Raw genomic sequence first — 23065 nt, forward strand, 5'->3', positions numbered from 1 at the left:
GAGGGTGCTACTACCATAACATGACCAAAATCTGATAGTAGAAAGTAATAGTATGATTAAACTGTAATTATGTAAATGAAAAACTACAGAACAATTCTACTGATTCATAGTTAAGAAATCATTAAATTTATATATTCAAAATTAACTAACCTGTCAAATGCAGAATCTGAAATGTCAGTTTGGGTAAGATCCAAATGTTCCAAGTTAGGACAAAGCTCTAAAATCTGCCTAACCTAAGAGGGAAAAAAAAGTCACTGTGAAGATCTGCAGAATTTAGTTAGGTTAGAGACATAACTTTTAGTAAGTAATATATAATTTTTAGTACGTAATATAACCAGTGGTTCTCACACTTTTCTGCATGTAAAAATCACTTCAATTCTGCCTTACAAATATATATTGTGATGAAATCCCAGAAAATCTGTTTCAGTAATTCTAAGATTAGACCCAGGAAATTTACATTCTTAAGGAATACCCAAGAAGATTCTAATGTAGGATATCACAAGATAGTCTTTTATAAAACCATGATTTAATTTCACCTGCCCATCTTACCATGCCTTACACATTATAAACAATCATATAAAACTGGGCTTTATCACTTAACATCTGTGAAACTAAATAAACTGTTTAACCTCTCAGTCTATGTTTCCTTTTCTATAATATGAAGACAATGATATCTATGTACAAAGATTACTATGAGAACTGAAATGAAAAAAGATGAAAATTAGCAGTGTATGCCTACCCATGGGAAGGTACACTCATGGGTAAACTGTTATTTTTTTTTAAAATTAAACTCAGGAATAAGCAAACAAAATGTAGATCGTTGCTACTTTTTCTTAATACCTAAACTAGTGCTAATTTATACATACCATTTTGCTGGAAACTGCACAGCTGTACGCTAATACTAAAGTTTTTACAGAAGTACCAACATACGGTAGAACATTATGAATTAAGCCATGGAGTAAACGTTTTTCCATTTGTGCAATGCTGATGGCAATCGATTCCTCTGCAGACTCTTCTGTAAAATGAATTCAAAAGTCTAAGAACTTGATACACTAATTATGATTAGGCTACTCAAGGAATCACCAAATCATTAAATATGAAATACATTTTGCTCTCCTTTTAAACTCCCCTATATATGCAAAGCAAATTAAATGGACAAGTCCTCATTCGCCAGGACTTAATATTTATATTAACAGGTCTGACATCAACTAAAAAGAGACAAAAGAAAAAGAAAAAAGGTTTAAATGGGAATGAAAGGAAGAATTTTTTAACATGCTTCAAGGCTGAAGGTAATTTTCTTCTCAAGCTAATTATCAGAGAAAAGATAAAAATAACTCCAGTTTCAGGCACCGAAAAAATTTTGGAAAAAACTTTGACTACTTGAAGAATAGTGTAAGTTCTTCAAGAGAATATAGGATATCAAGAGGAAAATGAACCATAATAAAAATAATAAAAAGTATCATTCATTATTTTACATAAATATCAATAAAAGGGACACAGAGCTAGAAGAGATTTGAAACAATTTAGTTAGGCTGGTCATAATGAATCAAGCAACGAAAAGTACCTTAGAACTTTAAAGAAATTAAAAATGAGCATGGCTTTTGTTTTCTGCTTAATAACTTCTGTAGAGTTTAGATGTGTGTAACAGGATGCACTACTGTAACAAGTAAAAAAAAAAAAACCCTACAAACTCCAATTTGATATAAGGAAAAAAACACACTACACGAAAAAGAATGAACTAATAATTTTATCACCTTTCTCAGGATCCTATTGCTTTTTTGCTTACCCGAAGATCTAACTCAAATGTCTCCAAACATAAAACAGTTTAACAGGATAAGCTGAGGAAGTCTCATTTAAAAGAAAACTGAGTGTAGCTGACAAAAGGAATATAAATAGAAACAATAATTCTGAATTTTTGATTGTTTCCATGTTTACAGATATTATTCTAAATTCCTCCTTTAGTTAGACATATATGTGAAATACAGGGATAAAAGTGACTTTTAGTGAACCCTATTTATTCTACTAAAATTTTATTTCCAAATGATTCTTTTGTTTCTGCGGCTCTCTCTATCTAAATGTGTACTGTTTACTGTGAAATCCTAAAAAAAAGAAAACTAAACATCCTATGAAGAATAATAACTTCTCTACAAGACTAGTAAAGACAGCTAAGCTGAAAAAGCACTAACATAGATGACAGATCCAAAGTTTACTCTTAGATACACTAAACAGCTAAACACATATATTACCTTAGAAAGGCTCCATCATTATAACCTTAACCTTTCCCTCTCAATATGAAAGAAAACAACAGCAGTCTCTTTGTCTATCTTTAAGTGCTGAGATAAACACATTAAGTTTGATAAAGCCTTTAAAACTCAACACAGGTATTATGAACTGATTTTTTAGAATGGATAAATCAAGTCTTCCCTAAGGTGACATCTGAGTAAAGACCTTAACTCCTTGAGGTCTTTGCTCAAATTTCTCAAGGAACCTTAACTACTCAATCTATTGAAAATGGTAACTTCTTTCCTCTCTTCCTGGCACGCTTTTCCTTTATTTTTCTCCACAGCACTTAACATTATCTAATACAGTATATATTTTGCCTGTCTTTACTGTCTGCCTCCCCCTCCAAATTTTAAGCTACACAAAGCCAAGGATTTTTTTTCCCCATTTTGTTCACTGTTAACCTCATGCCCAGAAAGTGCCTGCCACAGGATAAGCAAATCACCAAATGTAACTGGAATAGACCTCCTCCTTACATGACACCTTCCAAACATTTAAAACATTAAAAAAGGTGTTTTGCACCTTCATTTCATAAAAATAAACTTGCTGCTAAAACAATAATCTTTGTATTTATATTCCTTACTTTCCACAAGTTTAGTTCTTTTGCCAGACCAGCTTACTATAAGTGGGCAACTTATAAATAAAAAATTCCTACAGGTTCAGTTTTACGAAGTAGAAGAATATCTTATTAGTTTTTTCTTTTTTTTTACTATTTTCATCATCTTTTAATAATTAATCATTATCTAAAGTAACATCTAAGATAGAATTTGTGTCTTTCTCCTCCATATTCCCAAAGAGCATCTTTCTGCACCTTCATTACAGCATTTTCCAATACATACCTTGATTAAGAATCATGTATTCTAAATTCTCCCATTTGTGAGTTCTTTGAGGGTAGGGATAAAGTCTTTGTCACCCTTGAATTCTCCCACGGTGCTTAATGAATGGCTACACCAGTTTATATAATCCCTTACCATTTACAAAGAATCTTCATATATATTACTTAATTCTATAACCACCATGTGAGGCAAGTGGCATGACTGTTTACAAATTAATAAACAGGTTCAACAGCATTATGCTCCTTCCTCTGGGCCACAGACGACTCAATATATACTACTGAGCTGATCAAATAAAGTGGCCCTAAAAACACACTGCAAACTGCATAGCACTATAATGAATGTATATTATTTCAATAAGGAAAACAGTCATCATTTTCTGATTTTTTTAAAGCGTTTAAATAAATATAAAAGCATATGGGAGGGTTTCCCTGATAACACAGTGGTTAAGAATCCACCTGCCAATGCAGGGGACACAGGTTCGAGCCCTGGTCCGGGAAGATCCCACATGCTGCGGAGCAACTAAGCCCGTGTGCCACAACTACTTAGCCTGCGCTCTAGAGCCCATGAGCCACAACTACTGAGCCCACGCGCCACAACTATTGAAGCCCGTGCACCTAGAGCCCGTGCTCCACAACAAGAGAGGCCACCACAATGAGAAGCCCATGCACCGCAACGAAGAGCAGCCCCCACTCGCTGCAACTAGAGAAAGCCTGCGGGCAGCAACGAAGACCCAACGCAGCCAAAAATAAATAAAAATAAATAAATCTGTTAAAAAAAAAACATATGGGAAACAAGCCTATACACATTTAAAAATTACTTTAAACAGAATTTTAAATACGCTTACTATTCCATGAAAGTTTAGAAAGCAGTAGGCTTAAAAACACCAGGTTTTTTAGAAAACACAAAATACATAAATCCTAGCACCTAAGTACTTGTTAATGTAACAGTAATTATTAAAGCACCATGTAACAGTTTTAATTCCAGACACAGCTTACCAGATTCATCTATATCGGCATCTTCATCCCACTCCTGAAAAGCACGACTTTCATCTTTTCTATTTTTCACCCATTCCTCATCAGGTTCAGTATCAAGTTCAGTTGCAGGACCACTATACCAGTCACCTACTCAACAAAAAAACAGAAGGAACAAAATAAGATTAGATCGGCTACCATTACAAAAAAATAACCTATTTATAACAAAAATGTCTGCACACAAAAAATATGTGAGCCATACACAATGAGCCACCTATTGTTAGAAACAATTGTGGTTTAAAAAATTACATTTAAATAAGCACAGAATTCAATTTCAGACATACCAAAAAACTATGAAAAATAATTATCAACAGTCTTAACAAGAAATTTCAGAAATCACTGAAAACAACCTTTTTCCCTACTGTGGCTTCACACTGGCTCCAGCAATACCCGCATTAACACAATTGCTAATAAACAAAAGGAAGCAAGACTTTCTGCTCAGTAGTGAATTAGCAATTCAGAAGTAGGTGGGAACAGAAAAAGGGAAAGATTAAGGTAAAGCTAAACCATAAATTTAAAGATCCTGGAGAATACGCTGAGATTAAATTACATGATTGTGAAGTGCAAGACAATGCAGAATTAATTTATTGAATTCCTAACGTTACATCTAAGTGAGGGCTCCTCAACCTTAACACCATTGATATTCTGGGCTGGGTAATTCTTTGTTGTGGAGTGCTTCCCTGTGCATTGCAGGGTGTTTAGCAGTAACCCTGGCCTCTACCCACTGGATGCCAGTGTAATACTCCAAGATGGGACAAAAATGCCTCCACAGGCATTTCAAAACATCCCCTGCAGGGGGTCAAATCAATTGTGATCAAGAATCACAGGAAACAAATACCATAAATAAATTAAATTACAACCATTTTTATTGGAACTTTTTGTTTAAGCATATTAAAAACAGAAAAAAAAAGCAGCATATTTAATATCTGGTTAACTTCACAGAAATCTAGCATAGCATTATCATATTTGATCTTTATATCAAACAGTACCTAATTATGTATTACTACCTAATAAGTAATTCTTCATAATCAAAAATACATCTAATAAAAAAGTATGTGATATATCCATACTTGCCTTATCTGACTTTTCACTTAATATATTATCCTACAATAAGAAAAATTATTCCACATAAAAATTCTAATTCTAATCATTTGGATCATATAAGTCTACCCAATACTCCAAATAGCTTCATGCAAAAAATATTATATATCTAACAAAAGCTTATTTAAAAGTGATACATATTGATAGAAAAAATAAAACTATTTTTAAATCAGACTCACACTTTAATTATGTAAAAAATATATATTTCCATGTCCAAGTGACAAATTATAAAAAACTAAAAACAATTAATGTGAAATTTGAGGTACTCACCTAGAAAAACTGTTTTAATTCAGTGACAGAAGAATATATGCCATATTAGTTGTATTTATCCCATGACTGCATTATATGCTCATGAAAGCAAAACTTTCTTTAATTGTTCACATGTAAAACTAACTTACCACAATGAAATTAACTAATATGAAATTGTAATTTATAGAATGAGGCATTATTAATCACAAAAAAATATGCTAAAGACAAAAATACATTTAGTTATCTTGAGCTACTATCAAAAGGGAAACATAACAGTGACTCAACTTTAAATTTTATAGAATTAATTTATTTTGTATTTTTAAAATACTCATCTAATTATTTAAAGCTGTTCTGACAACCTATTAATTTTATTTTTAACGTTTTGTTATGGAAAATTACAAATATAGTCAAAAGTAGGAATAAGCAGCATTAAACAAGTAGCATAATGAACACCTATGTACTCATCACCTATCTTCACAATTATCGGGGCTTCCCTGGTGGCACAGTGGTTAAGAATCTGCCTGCCAATGCAGGGGACACGGGTTCGAGTCCTGGTCCGGGAAGATCCCACATGCCACGGAGCAACTAAGCCCGTGCACCACAACTACTGAGCCTGCACTCTAGAGCCCACAAGCCACAACTACTGAAGTCCGTGCACCTAGAGCCCATGCTCCACAACAACAGAAGCCACTGCAATGAGAAGCCCATGCACCACAATGAAGAGTAGCCCATTTGCCACAACTAGAGAAAGCCCGCAAGCAGCAACGAAGACCCAACGCAGCCAAAAATAAATAAAATAAATTTATTAAGAAAAAACAATTATCAACATTTTGCCAATTATTTTTCGTTCCATCCCCAACTATTTCTTCCTAATTATTTGAAAGGAAATTGCACACATCACATAATTCACTCATGAATACTTCAGAATTGTTAGCTTTTAAAAAATGTATACAAAGACATATAATCTAACTAATGAAACCTATTTTTAGTCAACCTTTCAGAGTTTCCCTCTCTGGCCTTGCTTATTAATGTCTATGAGTATATACTTAAAAAAAAAAAACAGATTGAAATATTTTTAAAACAAACTAAGCATCCCATTTACCTACCTCTGGCCCAATGAACAGGGTAAAGATGTTTCCAAAGTGATCCAGTTTTTGCCAGCTGAGACCATTTAGTGCTTACTTGACTGCATCGACATAATTCTTGAGGATTAAGATAACTGAAAATTGACAGCATTACCTCAGGAGGAAGATGAGTTATACCTGTGGATTGTTCTGACACTTCCGCTTCTGAAATAAAAAAGAAAACCGTTAACATAAAAGGCTCTAAGAGCAAATGCAGTAAGAAATTACAATCACATTTCTATAAATAAAATCCAGTGCCTAAAGTCCACTCCTTCCTGCTTGCAAGATGTGAAAAGGAAATAACATGGATTAGAGGTAACATGGAGATGTTAAACTTGCTAAGAACCTGTAGGGTTAAACTATCGTGGTCCAAATCATACTTCATCAGTGGGAGCTACAATAATGAACACAGGATTTACTTCCTCTTACAAAGGCGTCGCAGAAAATACAATACTCACTTTGTAGCATAAGAAGCATCATTTGAAAAAGGAACCCAACAGGTTATACAGCTTTAAGTCAGCAAGTGTAGAGTCAGTCAAATAATGAGAAATCCAGGGCATTTTTAATGATGCACACAAATCTCACAACGTTTTCCATTCATGCATTACAACTCCTGTCAGCATGTTCCTTGTGTTCCCTCTTTGATTTTCACGTTTCATGTAAGAACTCTGAAATCTGACCTCTATAACATTTAGGTGCCTCAACCTTATCCTATTTATGAGCCAGTTGAGACAATATAATGTAAATATTTCTAATGCTGGTATACATTTATCAGGAATCTTTTGTCAGCAGCTAATATAGAAAACAGTTATTGGATATCCAATTTCCTATAATGGGTTATTTCAGTAGCAACTTTCCAAAGGAAAACTGCAAATGAGGTATACAATAAAGAATATAAAATATAAAAGTTTCATCATTAATGTACTAAAAAGAATCTGAGTACCTTATATATTTGATTTGTTTTCACAAAGCAACTTAAATATAGAAATGCTATGATGAATTACTTTAACCTAACCCTTTACAAATGGCAAATATTTTAAACATAATACAGCTATAATTTACTTTGAAGGAGTGGGAAAATTCAATATAGTAAGTGTGATGCTTTTAAGTCCCATGTTATAATTAAAATTAAACCAGATACAACAGGTCCTGACTTGATGTCTAAAGCACAAGCTGCATTTCAGAGTGAAGCACACAAGCTTTATGGGTTTAATTATACCTTAACCTATAAAAACAATTTTGTTCCAACATGCATCTCACCTACTTTATTAAATAAAAATAAGAAAAAAGGACCAATTTCAAACAGTTTCAAGCAATTTTAACAGGAATGCCATTGCTATTTCTCATCTAGCAAAAGCAAAGGAATTTTTACTAGCCTCAGGATGCCAATAATTTTATTTAATGATGTTTTAAAAGGCAAAGCTATCAAACAAAAGAAAGAATAAAAATGAGGAAGTAGTCTATCAATAAAAAAAGCAGAGATATTTTATTTACATTTGTCATTTGTTTTCTCAAAGTGACTATACATAGAAAAACTATGCCTCTCATACTCACTCCCCTGTGTATTCCTGGATATAAGCTAAGAGAATGAGAAAGGGTAGAGATAAAACTATAAGCATTAAATGATTTTGAAAACTGATTTTTAAAAAAAAGAAAAAACAAAGAAGGATAAAAACAGCCACTATGGTCAGTGGAGCTCAGAAAATTGGATGACACTGCAAAAGTGCTCTCTATATGGTAGTTTTCAATAATTTTGATTGGCCAAAATAATAATAAGTATTAATAATAAAATATTATTAAATTATCATTATATATTTATATATAAATAATATTGATAGTTATTCTTACTAATCAAAATTATTATTATTATATATATAAACTCCTTCAAGAAACACTATACTGCACATGGCCCAAGTATATGAGCTGTTAAATTATCATAGACAATACTAAATTCTAAGATAGAAACTACTGTCCTCAATTAAATTTACTATACTTGAAAACAAATGGCCTAAATTATTCTTCAAACAAAATATAAAGGTCATATCAACAAGAAGTAAATGGCCTTGGAACGAATAAATCGCTAGCTAGCTATCTAAACATATGACTCTCACCTTTATCTGACTTTTCATCCACAGAATATTTAAAAAACTTCTGCCGCTCCTCAGCTTGATTCCATAGGCTAAGACCTCTAAGGAGTTCTGCAGTATCCTTCTGAGAGCAGTGTTGTGCAATCACTTTCTTTTTAATATCCTTAAGCTCTTCATAGGTAAAATATTCCATTAACATGGGCTGAAAAACCTAAATTAAACAAAATACTCATAAGGAAATATGCTTAATTAGTTTTGTTTTACTCTACATCTTTTAAAGTATTAATGGCTCAAGTGTAGTATTATGACCACATATTTGGAAAACATAAAAATTTAGTTGTTACCACCAAGTTAGTTTACCCAAAAATTGCAAAGAAGAATACCACCACCAAGATCCTTCTTTCTATGGCTTCTCCACTCATTCTCGAAACAATTTAAAAGCATGCAAACCAGAAGGTCCTCCTGTACAGAGCTTATCATACACTCTAAATCACTCTCCTATGGTAAGACATTTAGGTCAGGTAACTGCTTTCTGCTACTACAACAACTGACCTCTACCCAAACAGGGCCTCTAAATCATATGAGAACCGTACCCAGTGTACTGCCAACCATAAAAGTCAAAGCTCTACTGATACCTTCAACTATTCAATATTATCTAGGAGATTTCTTCCTTGAAACAGATGCTTAGTCCCAACCTCCAACTGACAGAATTAGAATCTTTAGAGGTGGAGCCAAGGGCTTTTTTTTTTTTTCTTTGCTCCATAGATAATTTTGATGTGCATCACAGGTTAAGAAACACTGCTCTGGTAACTCAGTGGTTTCAAAGCTGGTTGCATATTTGCATATTACAATGACTTGGGGAACCTTTAAAATATATCCATGTCCATTTCTATCTCCCACCTGATTTAATTGGTCTGGAAAGGGCTTAAAAGTAGATTTTTTTTAAATGGCCATCTGATTATAAGGTAAAGCTTTTTTATAGTGAGAATCACTATAATAACTGATTTACAGCTGAACAAGAATCCAGTTCCTCATAAATATTTTCTCTATTCCTTACCCTGATACTCATCCCACTTTAGAGAAAGAAGAGAATGAGAAAATGTTTTGCTCATCCACTTCAGGGATATCCTAATACATGTGCACTAGTTATAAGACTGATAAGTTTAACACCACCATTTAATTACTAAAATCCACTACTAAAAAAAGAACACTAAAAATTCTTTAAACTTAGAATGCAAATACAGAAAACATTAAAAAGTTTAAAGGATCTTCTAAAGGTTCAGAAGAGACATTAGGGTAGCATAAAAAGTTAACAATCAATACAGTGCCATCCACATAATAAGAGAATAAATATTTTTTGAGTAAATGAATTAAATCAATCACTCAGTCAATGAAAAGCAACAAACTCTCTAAGGAAACAAAATTAATGCTTTTTTTCCTTGGGTTTTTCTTCATTTTCTAAAAAGATCTGGAGGTTCATCTTCCTATGTATTATTTTGAAGATTCAAAGGAAAAATAACATTTCTCCAATTTTATAAAGCAAAATCACAAAGAGGAAAAATTATGCTTACCTCCTCTTCCTCTTTCATGTGAGGAAGAAAATCTCTTGTAAAAGCCTCCAGTCTCTCTTTCAACTGTTTTGCATAATTTAACTGCTCATATTCATTCTAGAAACAAACAAAAAAACTGTATTCTATAAAAATTTCGCTTCATAATTTATACTGTATCTGATCCTAGAAAGTCAGTGTGAAATGTAACTTGAAACGTCAGGGTAAAAAATTAGACTAACAAATAGCAAAATGGTCTCTGTACTTTTCTAAGTATAAAAGATGGCCTCAAAACATCTCTTAAAAGAACCTTGAATTCCTTTAGTAATGTGATCTCATACTTCTTTTTAAAAATGTCATAAAAAGTCTAAAAATAGCAAGTATTTGCTCAAAACTTCTACTGATTTCTAATGCATATTTATACAATTTCAATGTGTCCGTTTTCCGATTAATATACCTCTGAGCAGTTCACAAGCGCCTATTGGACTATATCATTACAGAATCCCTTTAAGGTCATCTAGTGTATCCTCTACTAAACAATTCAGAATACCTGTTACATTATCCTGAAGAAGACCATCTACATTTCTAAAGGCAAGGAGCTCACTGTACCTTGAGGTAAATCATTCTAACTCTGCACAACAGCTAAAGAGTTCTTCCCCATATGAACTATGGTCATATCTCCCTGTAACTTATCCATCACTTCTGTATCAGCCCTCTCAACTTAGTACATGTGGAAAATTCAAAAAATAATGAAACTTTTAAAATGTGGGAATATCTTAACCCTGCTGAGTCCTCTCTAGTCTCCTCCTTTTCTAACTAATTTATTAAACTGCTTCCCAATAGTCTACCCAATGTCCTATTCTCTTAGGATTTTACACATTTTCCTTAAGCATGCCCAAGTGGCTTCCATTTCTACTTACATGCTGATAATTATCAAATTTGCTTTTCCAAACCAAATTACCCTTCCAACCTTGAAGCGCAACTAATGCCACCTCCTACCTATAAATGCCCACCTGGACTGCACGAGCAGTTCAAACTCAACCTGCCCATAATGGATCTTTTTAGCCTCTTCTATATTCCCTAGAAAGTCAAGCTCAATTCTCACTCTTATTTCCTTTCTCTTTCTCCTTTCCTCCTTCCTGTATATACAAGCACTACCTTCTATCAATTTTATGTCCTACATTACTTTCAAGTCTGTCCCTTCCCTTCTGTCTCCACCTGTTACTACTTCAGTTCTGATCTTAATCATTTTATTGAATAGGTAATACATGAACATGATATAAAATTCAAACAGTACAAAGGAGTATTCAATAAATCTTCCTATACCATCTTCCCTCCCAGTACCCTATCCCTACCCAATCTCCTACCTCCCCACCAAATAGCTACTGTATATTCTTCTGGAGACTATTACAATAATTTTTTTATAAAAATCTTCCTGCTTGAGTCTTTTTTTCCCTTCAATCCATCATCTTCCCTACTTAAGAACAGTCTTTCTAGAACACAAATCTATCAATGAAAGGTGCATGGTGGTTTGACAGAGTTACAACTTAAGTCTATGTTTCACCAAGCCAAAAGGGGGACAAATGAAGACCAAATATCCTATAATACGTAAATATAATTAATAGGGAAATTTCTCTACACCATTATCCTAAACTACACCCAAAAATATCTTTAATTTTACATCATACAACTAAAAATTATTCTTTGTAACCACCCCTACAGCCCTGTTCATTCTAAGTAACAATTCTACCTTTAGTCACCAATAACTGCATTTACTACAGATTTCTTTTAAGAGTTCAGCAAATGTTATCAGAAAGTAAAATTTGTACAGTAATTGAAATTTCAACTTACAAAAACACCTTTAAGATTTGGAGAGCAGCATTCATGATAGAATTTTACATATAGTAACAAAGAGGTAACTGATAAAGATTCTCATCAAACCTGAGCCAGGATCCACTGAGTCTTCTGAGCCAGGCCCTGACCTTGAGCTCTGTCCTTGGCCCACTTAGTCCAGTTTTACCAAAATCATCCTGAATCAGTCTATCAACCCCACCATTACCACCCTTGGCATTTGATAACCCTCAATATCTAACCACCCTCAATATCTTGTCACCTTGGTATGCCTTCAGCAAAAGGAAGCAAGAGTCAGTCTAGCAAGAATCTCCCAGCTTGATGTTTCCTCTTAGTAATTTTCCTGACCCTCACCTCTGCTCCCTGGCTATAAGAATTCAACCCCATCTCTCTCTCCTACTGCAAAACCCCATTGCAGTAATCCCTTGAATAAAGTCTTCCTTACCGTCTTTAACAAGTGTCAGAATAATTTTTTTTTCTTTAACACACATTTACTATACTATAGTAACATCATTTACTATAAAATGCTAACAAGTTTTGCCAATGACATATCAGAAGATGGCACAAGCTGTGATAAATATCCATTTTTGCAACTCACCTTAACATTCTTCAGACCCTTTTCAAAGAGGCTAAGCATCTCAGAGAGTTTATTGTCAGAATGCACATTATAAATGGTCTGGCTGCGTTGTTGAAGCAAACCAATAATGTATTCGTTTTCAATCTGCTCATGCATTTTGAACTCCTTAAAAGTAGCATACAGAGACTGCAGAAGAGCACGGAAATCATTGTTGTTGGAAAAGTTGGTTTTAGAAAGCTGAATAAAAATTTAAAAAGAAAGGCATAATAAATACATGCAAATATGCACCTATAGGAAATACTCAAATGCATTCCTATCTAGTTTTGTACATATCAAAATACCTCCCTTATACTTTGTTAAAGTAGGAAAGGAAATCATAAAAAACAAGTTATAATGGTATAATAAAAGTACCCCAGCCCAGGAAGATGTTGGTTTGAATTCTGAAGGAAAGGATGTACGCACCAACAAAACAGTTTCTTTAAATAAAAGAGATTAAACCAGACTCCCTCGAAACCTAAAATTCCATTACTCTGTGCACATACTAAATACAGATACTCCATAAAGTTACATATAAACATTAAAAGAGCTGTGTTAGGATAATGTGATGCACTTTTTTCTTTTTTCAAATGTTCTTTATGCTATTATACTACTTTTACAATGTAAAAAATTCAAAAACTTTCTATTATAATTTGTTTAAACTTTAATATCAAGATGAGTCTGATCTGTTCAGAAAACACTGACTAAGCTACTAGAACATTATTAGATAATTTTATAAGAATTTTCTTTTTTTGGAAAACACTTAGCAGTTCATACAAGGATCACGTACTTCCTAGAGTGGAAGCACTGCAATAGTACAATGTGAAAAACTTGTACATCGGGGCATGAGAAAGTAAAGGCACTTGAAGGAAAGATAAAAATCAATGAAAATATAAAGAAATATATACACTGTCATTTTCTTTAATTCTACTATTCAACAAGAGAAAATGACTATTCTGATATAATTTTATTTTTTTACATTTAATGTCAAGTTAAATTCTCATGTTCAAAGCATATATATTATCGGGAAACTCGATTCAAGATGAAGTTCAAAGTAATATTCAAACCTTCTATTACTTCCACTGTCATATTAAATCTGTCTTCTATTATGTCAATTCCAGTTTCAAAATTCATTTTAAGAGGAAAAATCTGATTAGGTTAAAAACAACAGACAGTAAATGGAGAAAAAGAAGCTACAAACACCATACTTCCTAGACTTGTTCTGTAAAGTCTGATCTAGTATTCCTAAAATGGAGAAGAGTCTAAGGTGTCTTAATTGCCTGTTCTGGGCAGGAACAGTCAGCTCATGACAAAGCATCAGAAAAGACAACAAACTCCTAAAGCAAGACTATTCCACTATATAATTTAACCAATGATCTACTGTAAAAGGCAGATGGATTGGGTATGAGTCATTTACAGAAAACCAGACCTAGACCCAGATTCTCTAGGATTAGGCTCCAGTCCTACCATTTATTTAGCTGTGTAACCCTAGGTAAGCTACTTTTCTCCTTCAATGTCTTAGTTTCTTCCTGGCGTTAAATGGGAATAATAAAACCGCCTGTACTTCATATGGTTGCTGTGAGATTTAAATGAACTGGTGCTAAATAAATATTAGCTAGCATTACTTTGAAAATTAATCATTCATTTGTATAAATTCATGGGTTTTTTTTACCCTATTCAAATATTTAATGAGCAGTTATTATAAGCCAGGCACTGTTTCTGGTACTTGGGATACCTCAGTGAAAAAAACAGACATCTCTGCCTTTACAGAGTTTACAATCTAGTGAAATAAGACAACGAACTGTAACCACAATAAATAAATTATCTATGGGTTGGCCAAAAAGTTTGTTCCGGTTCTTCCATAAGATGTTATGGAAAAACCCAAACAAATTTTTTGGCCAACCCAATACAACAGGGGTTAGCAACTTTTCCTGTAAAGGGTCAGATATAGTAAGTTTTTTGTGTGTGAGGTATACTGTCTGTAGCAACTATTTAATTCAGTTGTTGTAGCACAAAAGTAGTCATATGAATGACTGTGGCCGTATTCCAATAAATTTTATTTACAGACACTAAAATTTAAATTTTATGTAACTTTCACATGTCATAAAATATTATTCTTTTTACTTTTTCCAACTACTTAAAAATGTAAAAACCATTCTTAGCTCCTGAGCCATACAAAAATAACAGACAGGATGGATTTGGTTAAACCAAGGTTGTAGATTTTATCCTAAGAAATGCCACACAAAATCACAACAAAATCCACTAGTGGCTAATCTCAGCAAATACTATCATGTGGCATTATATTAAAAAAAAAGTTAAAAATAAGTCAGTAGAAATAAGAGGTAAATTAAGCATTAATAATGGCTATAAAATTTTTTAAAAACAAAAAGGATGGCAAAAAACTAAATAATGTCCTCACGTGAGTTATGGAAAATAACATCGTAAAACACATCCAGGAAGTTTTGCATACAGTCTCACTGGACTATTAGAAAATCCTTCGGATTTAATAACAAGCTAAGGTAAAGACCAGGTTCATGCTACAGACTGAGAACCAAATTAGACAAAAGGACTCTCCATTATGCATAGAGTTAATCCCGCAGAGTGGTTAAAAGTGCTGACTCTGGAGCCAGACTGCTTAGGTGTGAATCCATCTCTGCCATCAAGTCACTAAGTTGCTATGTACCTCACTCAATTTCTTCATCTGTAAAATAAGGCTAATAATATTAACTACCTAATAGGGTTCTTGTGATGATTTAATAAGTTAATATATTTAAAGAACACGGAATATAACGTATATAAGCCTACTTAGGTTTTTCTGTTATTCCTATATTTAACCCAAACAAAACTATCATTAGAAGTCCTTATCCTACCCAAGTCAGTTTTTCTCCACTTGAAAAGAGCAACTGTTTTTAACCTGGTACCTAAAGTCAGTAAATTTAGCAGTGAAAAGAATAACCTGAGCATATACAGTTTAACTTTTAAAAAATTTGTGTATATGAATCATTTTTTTAAATTGTTTACCTCTAGAAAGGTATTCAATCATAGAGACTTGATTGAGAAAAAAAATAAACCTAGACCCTAATAATATCTGGGACATACTGAGACCTAGAGCGTGCTAGGTACTATACTAAATATTTTTAGATATTATTTAATTCTTAACAACAATCCTAGGAAGTAGATGTTATAATTCCCATTTTATAGGTGAAAACCCTGAAGCTCAGAGAAAATAACTTACCCAAAATCATACAACTGGTAGACAACAAAACAGAGGTCAACTCTCTATGACTATAAAACCTACTTACCTTCCACAAGATGCAATGTTAGTCCTAATCATAAAGCTATCTCTTCAGAGCCAACAGAGTAAATTGTCAAAAAGAATGCTTGCTCTAAAATATTAGTTCTATCCAGGGGTTCGATTTTGCCCCCCAGGAACTAATGGACAAGGTTTAGAGACTGCAGAAGCACTACTGCCATCTTAGCGGGTAAATGGCAGGGCCGGACTAAACATTCTACAATGCCCGGGATAGCAGCCCCTATAACAAAGAACCATCTGGCCCAAAATGTCAACAGTGCTGCAGTTGAGAAATGCTGCCCCAAAGAAGTGTTTTTTCAAACATGTTTAACCATGACCTTTAGTATGAAATATAGCACAATCCAGACACACACACCACAAACACTTCAAACAAATTTCAGGAAACAATATTTCCCTCCCTAATCTGTGATGTACTCTATCATTTACTTTTCCATTTCTTTTTTTTTTGCTGCATCACACGGCTTGTGGGATCTTAGTTCCCCGACCAGGGATCGAACCCAGGTCCACGGCAGTGAAAGCCCGTGTCTTAACCACTGGACCACCAGGGAAGTCCCCTCATTTTTTCAATGTTATTTCTGACCCACAAAATCGATTCCATGACCCACTAATGGGTCACAGAACACACTTGGAAAAACACTGTTCTACAGTAAGATTATAAAAGTTCCCAAGTGACCTATAAGCGTGTATCGTCTGATGCCTAGCAGATTCAACAAGGAACCTACATAGAACAGGATACACATAATCAACAAATAGTAACAATCAGTAACATGGTATCTCCCATATTTTAAAAGAATTTATAACTGACTTTCTGGGACTTCCCTGGTGGCGCAGTGATTAGGAACCCGCCTGCCAATGCAGGGGACACCGGTTCGAGCTCTGGTCCGGGAAGATCCCACATGCGGTGGAGCAACTGAGCCTGTGCACCACAACTACTGAGCCTGCGCTCTAGAGCCCTTGCTCCGCAACAAGAGAAGCCACCACTTGCCGCAACTAGAGAAAGCCCGCGCGCAGCAATGAAGACCCAACACAGCCAAAAATAAATAAATAAATTTATAAAAAAAGAGTATCATGTAAACAATTTTAAAAAAACTGATTTTCTGCCTCAGACATTCTACAACTTAAAATCATACTTACAGCCTGGCTTCAAACTGATTTGAAGCTGTGTGCCACTTAAAGACTAGATATTAAGTTCAGAAGCAGATATGAAAAACTGCATAACAAAAACTCAAATACTATTACCCCAAATAAGTTTTTACTTTTTCTCTCCTCTGCCAGACAATGCTTTCATTTAAGTGAGGGAGATTTACACTCAGTGAAGAAACCTTAATAACTATCTGCTCAAACTAACTTACAGATAGAAAAACCTATGATCCACAGGTGAAATGTTCTGCGTAAAATCGTATAGCTAGTAGTAAATAGCAGAACCAGTAAGGTAATGCAAAAAACATGGGCTTCAGAAAGGAAACAAATTCTAAACGTTAAAAATTCGGGCTCCCCTAATTACTAGTTGAGTGAGTTGGGTAAGTTACTTAACCACTAAGTCTGTTTCCTCATCTTTAAATAAGGGATAATACTTGTCTCACAGGGCTCTTGTGAGGATTAAAAGTAAGTAAGCATGTAGTAAGAACTCATTAAATTCCCTTTTCCTTCCTCTCCTTAGCTCTCAATTCAAAACATATTCTCTCCAATAACCCAATGCCAGTCAATAACAGTTTTTACAGGTATGCAAAGGAACAGAAAATCGAGGAAAACTAAATGAATTCTTCATAAAGCTATACTCATTCAATTTTTTAAAAATAATCTATTCGAATTATTCTGAGTTTATTTTCTGCCTATGGCTTTGCTCATTAAATGTCCTATCTTTATAAAATGATAAAGTAGATGGCACTTCAGGTAATATCCTTACCTGAAAAACCTGGGCACTCCATAAAGCCTCCACCACTTGAATTTTTTATAGCTGGTTTACTGTACAGTCTGGAAAGCTCTGTACTATGTACATCTTTACAACCATCACCTACCTTGTTCTCAGAAATCAGTTCAAAGAGACTGTAAGCCCACTCCTGACACTTTAATGTAGAGCTGACCAAATACCTCCCCCCTTTGCTCCCACTAACGGGCATTTGGATTTCCATCCTAGCACAAATGTGTGACTGTAATCTCCTAAAGAATAGGAACTACATCTCGCATGGCCAATACAAGCTACTACAGGGCCAAGTGTCAGTAGAAACTCCATGCCCACTGGCAGTATTAATGTTGTCAAGTTTTGAGGATTAGAGGAAAAACTGAGGAATTGGAATAAACTGGAAAAAAGGATGTGATCCAATGTAAATATTGCCTAAAATCATCCTAATTTGGAAGGTCAGTGAATTAACGAAAGATTTCATAATAGACTGTTACCAGAAAATTTTTTCAGAAACTACTCTGGTTTTATACGAAGAAAATTAAACTAGGAATCATGATCCTGACTTGGGTTTCCATCTGGATCTATCACTAACTGCTTATGTAAACTCGGTCTAACTAATCTAGCCCTACAAATCCCCAGCTATAAAACAGAAATATCTCTGCCTTTACGTACCTAAAAGGACTGCTGTCTGGATAACAACAGTGAAAAAATCTTTCTATAAAACCTTTTATAAATGTAAAAGGAAACCCATGAGCGAAGTATTAAATTAGATATAATACAGCAATATTTAAAATGGCCCACAACTTCATGGGCTTCCCTGGTGGCGCAGTGGTTGAGAACGTGCCTGCTAATGCAGGGGACACGGGTTCAAGCCCTGGTCTGGGAGGATCCCACATGCCGCGGAGCAACTAAGTCCGTGAGCCACAACTACTGAGCCTGCACGTCTGGAGCCTGTGCTCCGCAACAAGATAGGCCGCGATAGTGAGAGGCCCACGCACTGCGATGAAGACTGGCCCCTGCTTGCCACAACTAGAGAAAGCCCTCGCACAGAAACGAAGACCCAACACAGCAAAAATAAATTAATTAATTAATAAACTCCTACTCCCAACATCTTCTTAAAAAAAAAATGGCCCACAACTTCAGAATTATTCTAAATAAACTAGTCTAAGCACGTAAATAATTGTTGTTGCTAATAAATAAATGGATGCTTCTAAAATACATTGTACTTGAAAAGTCAATATTCAAAATAAAACTGACTTCTTTATAATTACTGGGCATTCAGAGTCAACATATAGTATACGATGAAATAACATATTTTGTATCTTTTTTGTTTAAGTACAAAAGCTAGTTCTCATTTTGTAAAGTTTTACTATATGCTGTTTGGGCTGGATACCCGTGGTCTGTACAGGCAAAACATGGTAAAGGCAAAAGTTGAGGGCTTCCCTGGTGGTGCAGTGGTTAAGAATCCGCCTGCCAATGCAGGGGACACGGGTTCAAGCCCTGGTCCAGGAAGATCCCACATGCAGTGGAGCAACTAAGCCCATACACCACAACTACTGAGCCTGCGCTCTAGAGCCTGCAAGCCATAACTACTGAGCCCGCATGCCACAACTGTTGAAGCCCACATGCCTAGAGCCCATGGTCCACAACGAGAGAAGCCACTGCAATGAGAAGCCTGCGCACCACAACGAAGAGTAGCCCCCGCTCGCAGCAACTAGAGAAAGCCCGCGTGCAGCAATGAAGACCCAACGCAGCCAAAAATAAATAAATTTTTAAAAAAAGTTGAGATGCCAAATGAATAAAAACATATACTCCTTTAAGACAATTTAGCCATTATAAAATACATTTTTCCCCTTTAGCTCCCAAAGGGCATCCTAGGAGAGATTCCAATTAACTATCAGTATCAAGAAGGAATCCGGATGTTTAATTCCTACGCAGTTTTTTTTTCCCCTAAATCACCTTGGTCTCTGATCCACAGTTCAGAAAATTGGAATTTTTAATCTTCCTGATGAATTTATACAACAATCTCATTAACTACATCTAATTAACTCAAAATTAGTGATAATTTTAACTTCTGCTATGTCAAATTGAAAATGCTTTCCTAGTTATTTCAAAAGGGGACATTTAACTACCAAAAAGAATCTTATTTGACTCAAATATTGTTTTTAAAAAGGGCACTGTATTTTCAAAATTTGTTCTAACGTTCTCAATCACCAGGTAGTGACACACAACATTAGTGACTGACTTCTTCAATTTTTTAAATACGCTGGTTAGTCTAGCACGTAGCTAGATAAAGTTGTGATTCTTAACCATTTTGGGAGGGTCACAATCATTTGGAAACCTGATGAAAGCCACAAACCTCCTAGAAAAATGTACACATGCACCAAAATTTCCATAACAATTTCAGGTGGTCCTGGACCACCTCTCCCCAGTCTAGAGAGAAGACCTCAAATTCTATTACTCCTCATTAACTTTCCCTTTTTGGTTTTGAGAAAGTAAAAAAACCTCCCCATTTTTTTCTTTCCTGCAATTAAAGGATACCATCAGAATAACTAAGTTCAAAAGCCAGGGCAGGTAAAAACACTACAGTAAACTAACTCAAAAATCTAGGGCTTCCCTGGTGGCACAGTGGTTAGGAATCTGCCCACCAATGCAGGGTACACAGGTTCGAGCCCTTTTCAGGGAGGATCCCACATGTCGCGGAGCAGCTGGGTCCATGCGCCACAACTACTGAGCCTGCACTCTAGAGTCCACGAGCCACAACTACTGAGCCCGCGTGCTACAACTACTGAAGCCCGCGTGCCTAGAGCCCATGCTCCGCGACAAGAAGCCACCGCAATGAGAAGCCCGGCCGCTGCAACAAAGTAGCCCCCGCTTGTGGCAACCAGAGAAAGCCCGCGTGCAGCAAAAAGACCCAGTGCAGCCAAAACTAAATAAATTAAACAAATATATATATTTTTTAATTCCAGAGTTACACAGCTTAACTAACGGCTTACCCATTCATTATGTTTTTCCTGGATAAGTGTTCTCACCCTTGGCTTCACACTGGACTCACCTGGAGAGCTTTAAATTATACTTGATGCCTGGGTCCCAGCCTCAGAGATGCTGATTTTAGTGACTTGAGCATCAGCATTTTTAACAGCTTTAGGGTGATTCTACTGAGCAAACAAGGTTGAGAACCACTGTCCTAGACTGCCGTGGTATTTAAACCTGTATCTGAATCGGGTATTGTTAATTTTCAAAATGGAGGGAGGGAAAAGATGGTTGTGGATGCTTTTTAAGTGTGGCCTGGCACTGAACACGGGGCATCCTCCAACCACCTCATGGGCTATAAGAACACCTCTTTTCTCGTAACAGCGGTTCTGCTTAGTGCTATGTAATTTCTGAAAGTTCATCAAAGTTGATATCCATGCTTAAGCAATAGGTCTTTAAATGCTTTTTGTTTGGTTCATTTCTACATGAAGCAGGATTGCCTGAAGTTCTCAGAATATCCGTATGTGGACTCTACCCAACATAAATTTTTGACAAAAATGTGGACTCAAAAAGCATTAGCAAACAGCCCTGAACTATCTCCACAAAAGTGCTTTTTCAGCTTATGCTGCACCAATTAAGAGTGCAAAAAGGTTCTCGCAGTTAAATCAACTTGTTCCGAAGCCCTTTTATTCGAGCCCACGTAAAGAATTCCAACAGAGAATAGCTGTCTTGTAACAAAATCGACATCTAGTAAACGCTCCGGACAATAAAAGTTGCAAGGAAAAAGATGACCACAAAAGAAGAGAGAAGGTTCTCTGGTTCGTAAGCCACGAAACCTGAGTTTTCTCCCAAATCAAACCAGAGAAAAGCTGGGGCGTAAAATGAGCAGGGAGGAGTTGGGAGAAGGTGCTCGTTGGGCCAGAAAGCGGGCCAGAGGTTCAGAAGAATGGATGGGTGTTCGTAAGGAGAATCGGGGAGGCCCAACACAGGCCGGGGGTAGGGCGGGGGGGCAGTATTGATGGGGGAGGTGGCGGACAACTACAGAAACAGCCTGCGCCAGGGGGAGAGGAAGCCACCGCAGGTAGCCGGCCCGGGGTCCCCAGAGATCGGTAGGGGCGCAGGGGCCCCTCTCCCTCAGGCGGCAGGGGCGGGAGGCCCGGAGCGGCCGCAGGGAGCCCGCCCCGAGGGCGGCGGGTGGCCAGGCCCTCGGCCGGGAAGGGGCCGCGCCGCGAGCTCCGAGGGCACGTCCGAGGCCGCCAGCAGGGCGGGGCGTGGGCTCCCCGCGGAAGGTGCGGGGCAGCGAGCACGGCGCTGACAGCTGCGCAGGCTACAATTCGCCCGGCGCGGCCCCCGGGGGCTGAAGGCGCCGCGCAGGCCCGGCCGCCCAGGGATCCGGCCCGCTCCTCCCCTCCGCCCGCGCCGCCCAGAGCCAGAGGCCCCGCACACCGTTACCTTGTCGCAGTAGAGCCCCACCAGCTGCTTCATCCGCCAGTGTGGGGCGGTGAAGACGTCCACTTCTTCGGGGAAGGGCGCCATCGCCACCACCTCAGCCTCCGCCTCAGCAGGCGCGGCCGCCGCCTCTCCATAGACACCCTCGCCGCGGGGCAGAGGCGGCGCCCCCCCCTGCGCATGCGCCCGCCCCGTCGGAGCGCGCGCCCGGGCTGCCGGGCCGGCCGGGACGCGGGGGCGCGCGGGTCGCCGCCATGCGGTCCCTACGGCACCACGTGACCGGGCGCGCGGCGGAGGCTCGCGCTTTCACCTCCCCGCTCAACTCACGTTGCTCGTCCTCCTTCTGCGCCAGAAAAAGAAACCAAGTCGTTTCCCTGTTTGTCTGTTATGTTTTGCAACACAAAACACATGATCTGAGACGAGGGGGTGTCGTTTTAGGGTGCTGTCAGCGCCTTTTGCCGCTATGCCTACCAGGTCTTGAGGCCGAGGCAACCGAGTACAATGGCCGCGGTCGGCCCGACCGCCCGGTCCGCCTGGGCGACTGCGCTGTGCGCGCCCCGGCCCTCCTGAGCCGCCCTTCGCCTCCCTGCCCATGCGGATGCCGGCCCGGCCGCCGGCCCGAGCACCCACCTCCCTGCCCGCTGGTCAGAGGTCCCAGCGATTGGGGGAACCAGGACTGGGGGCTCCCAAAACTTGCGCCCCATGAGG

The 23065-nt window shown here is 37.2% G+C and overlaps 1 protein-coding gene across 2 annotated transcripts in view; it reads right to left on the reverse strand.

Annotated features, from left to right (window-relative positions):
- FBXL5 (F-box and leucine rich repeat protein 5) overlaps positions 1-22575 on the reverse strand; it is a 50404-nt gene extending 27829 nt beyond the window's left edge. The window contains exons 1-8 of one of the 2 annotated variants that reach the window (XM_079919213.1): positions 22361-22575; positions 12705-12920; positions 10280-10375; positions 8733-8919; positions 6604-6786; positions 4112-4237; positions 867-1015; positions 151-233 (exon numbers count right to left, since the gene is read on the reverse strand). In XM_079919213.1, the coding sequence (XP_079775339.1) occupies positions 151-233; positions 867-1015; positions 4112-4237; positions 6604-6786; positions 8733-8919; positions 10280-10375; positions 12705-12920; positions 22361-22444 (1124 nt within the window). In that variant the 5' untranslated portion in view covers positions 22445-22575. The remainder of the gene's footprint in view (positions 1-150; positions 234-866; positions 1016-4111; positions 4238-6603; positions 6787-8732; positions 8920-10279; positions 10376-12704; positions 12921-22360) is intronic. The other variant, XM_079919212.1, reaches the window with a different exon arrangement.
- Positions 22576-23065: the final 490 nt, after the last annotated feature.

Source organism: Stenella coeruleoalba (genome assembly GCF_951394435.1).
Source record: "Stenella coeruleoalba genome assembly, chromosome: 4".
Taxonomy (NCBI): domain Eukaryota; kingdom Metazoa; phylum Chordata; class Mammalia; order Artiodactyla; family Delphinidae; genus Stenella; species Stenella coeruleoalba.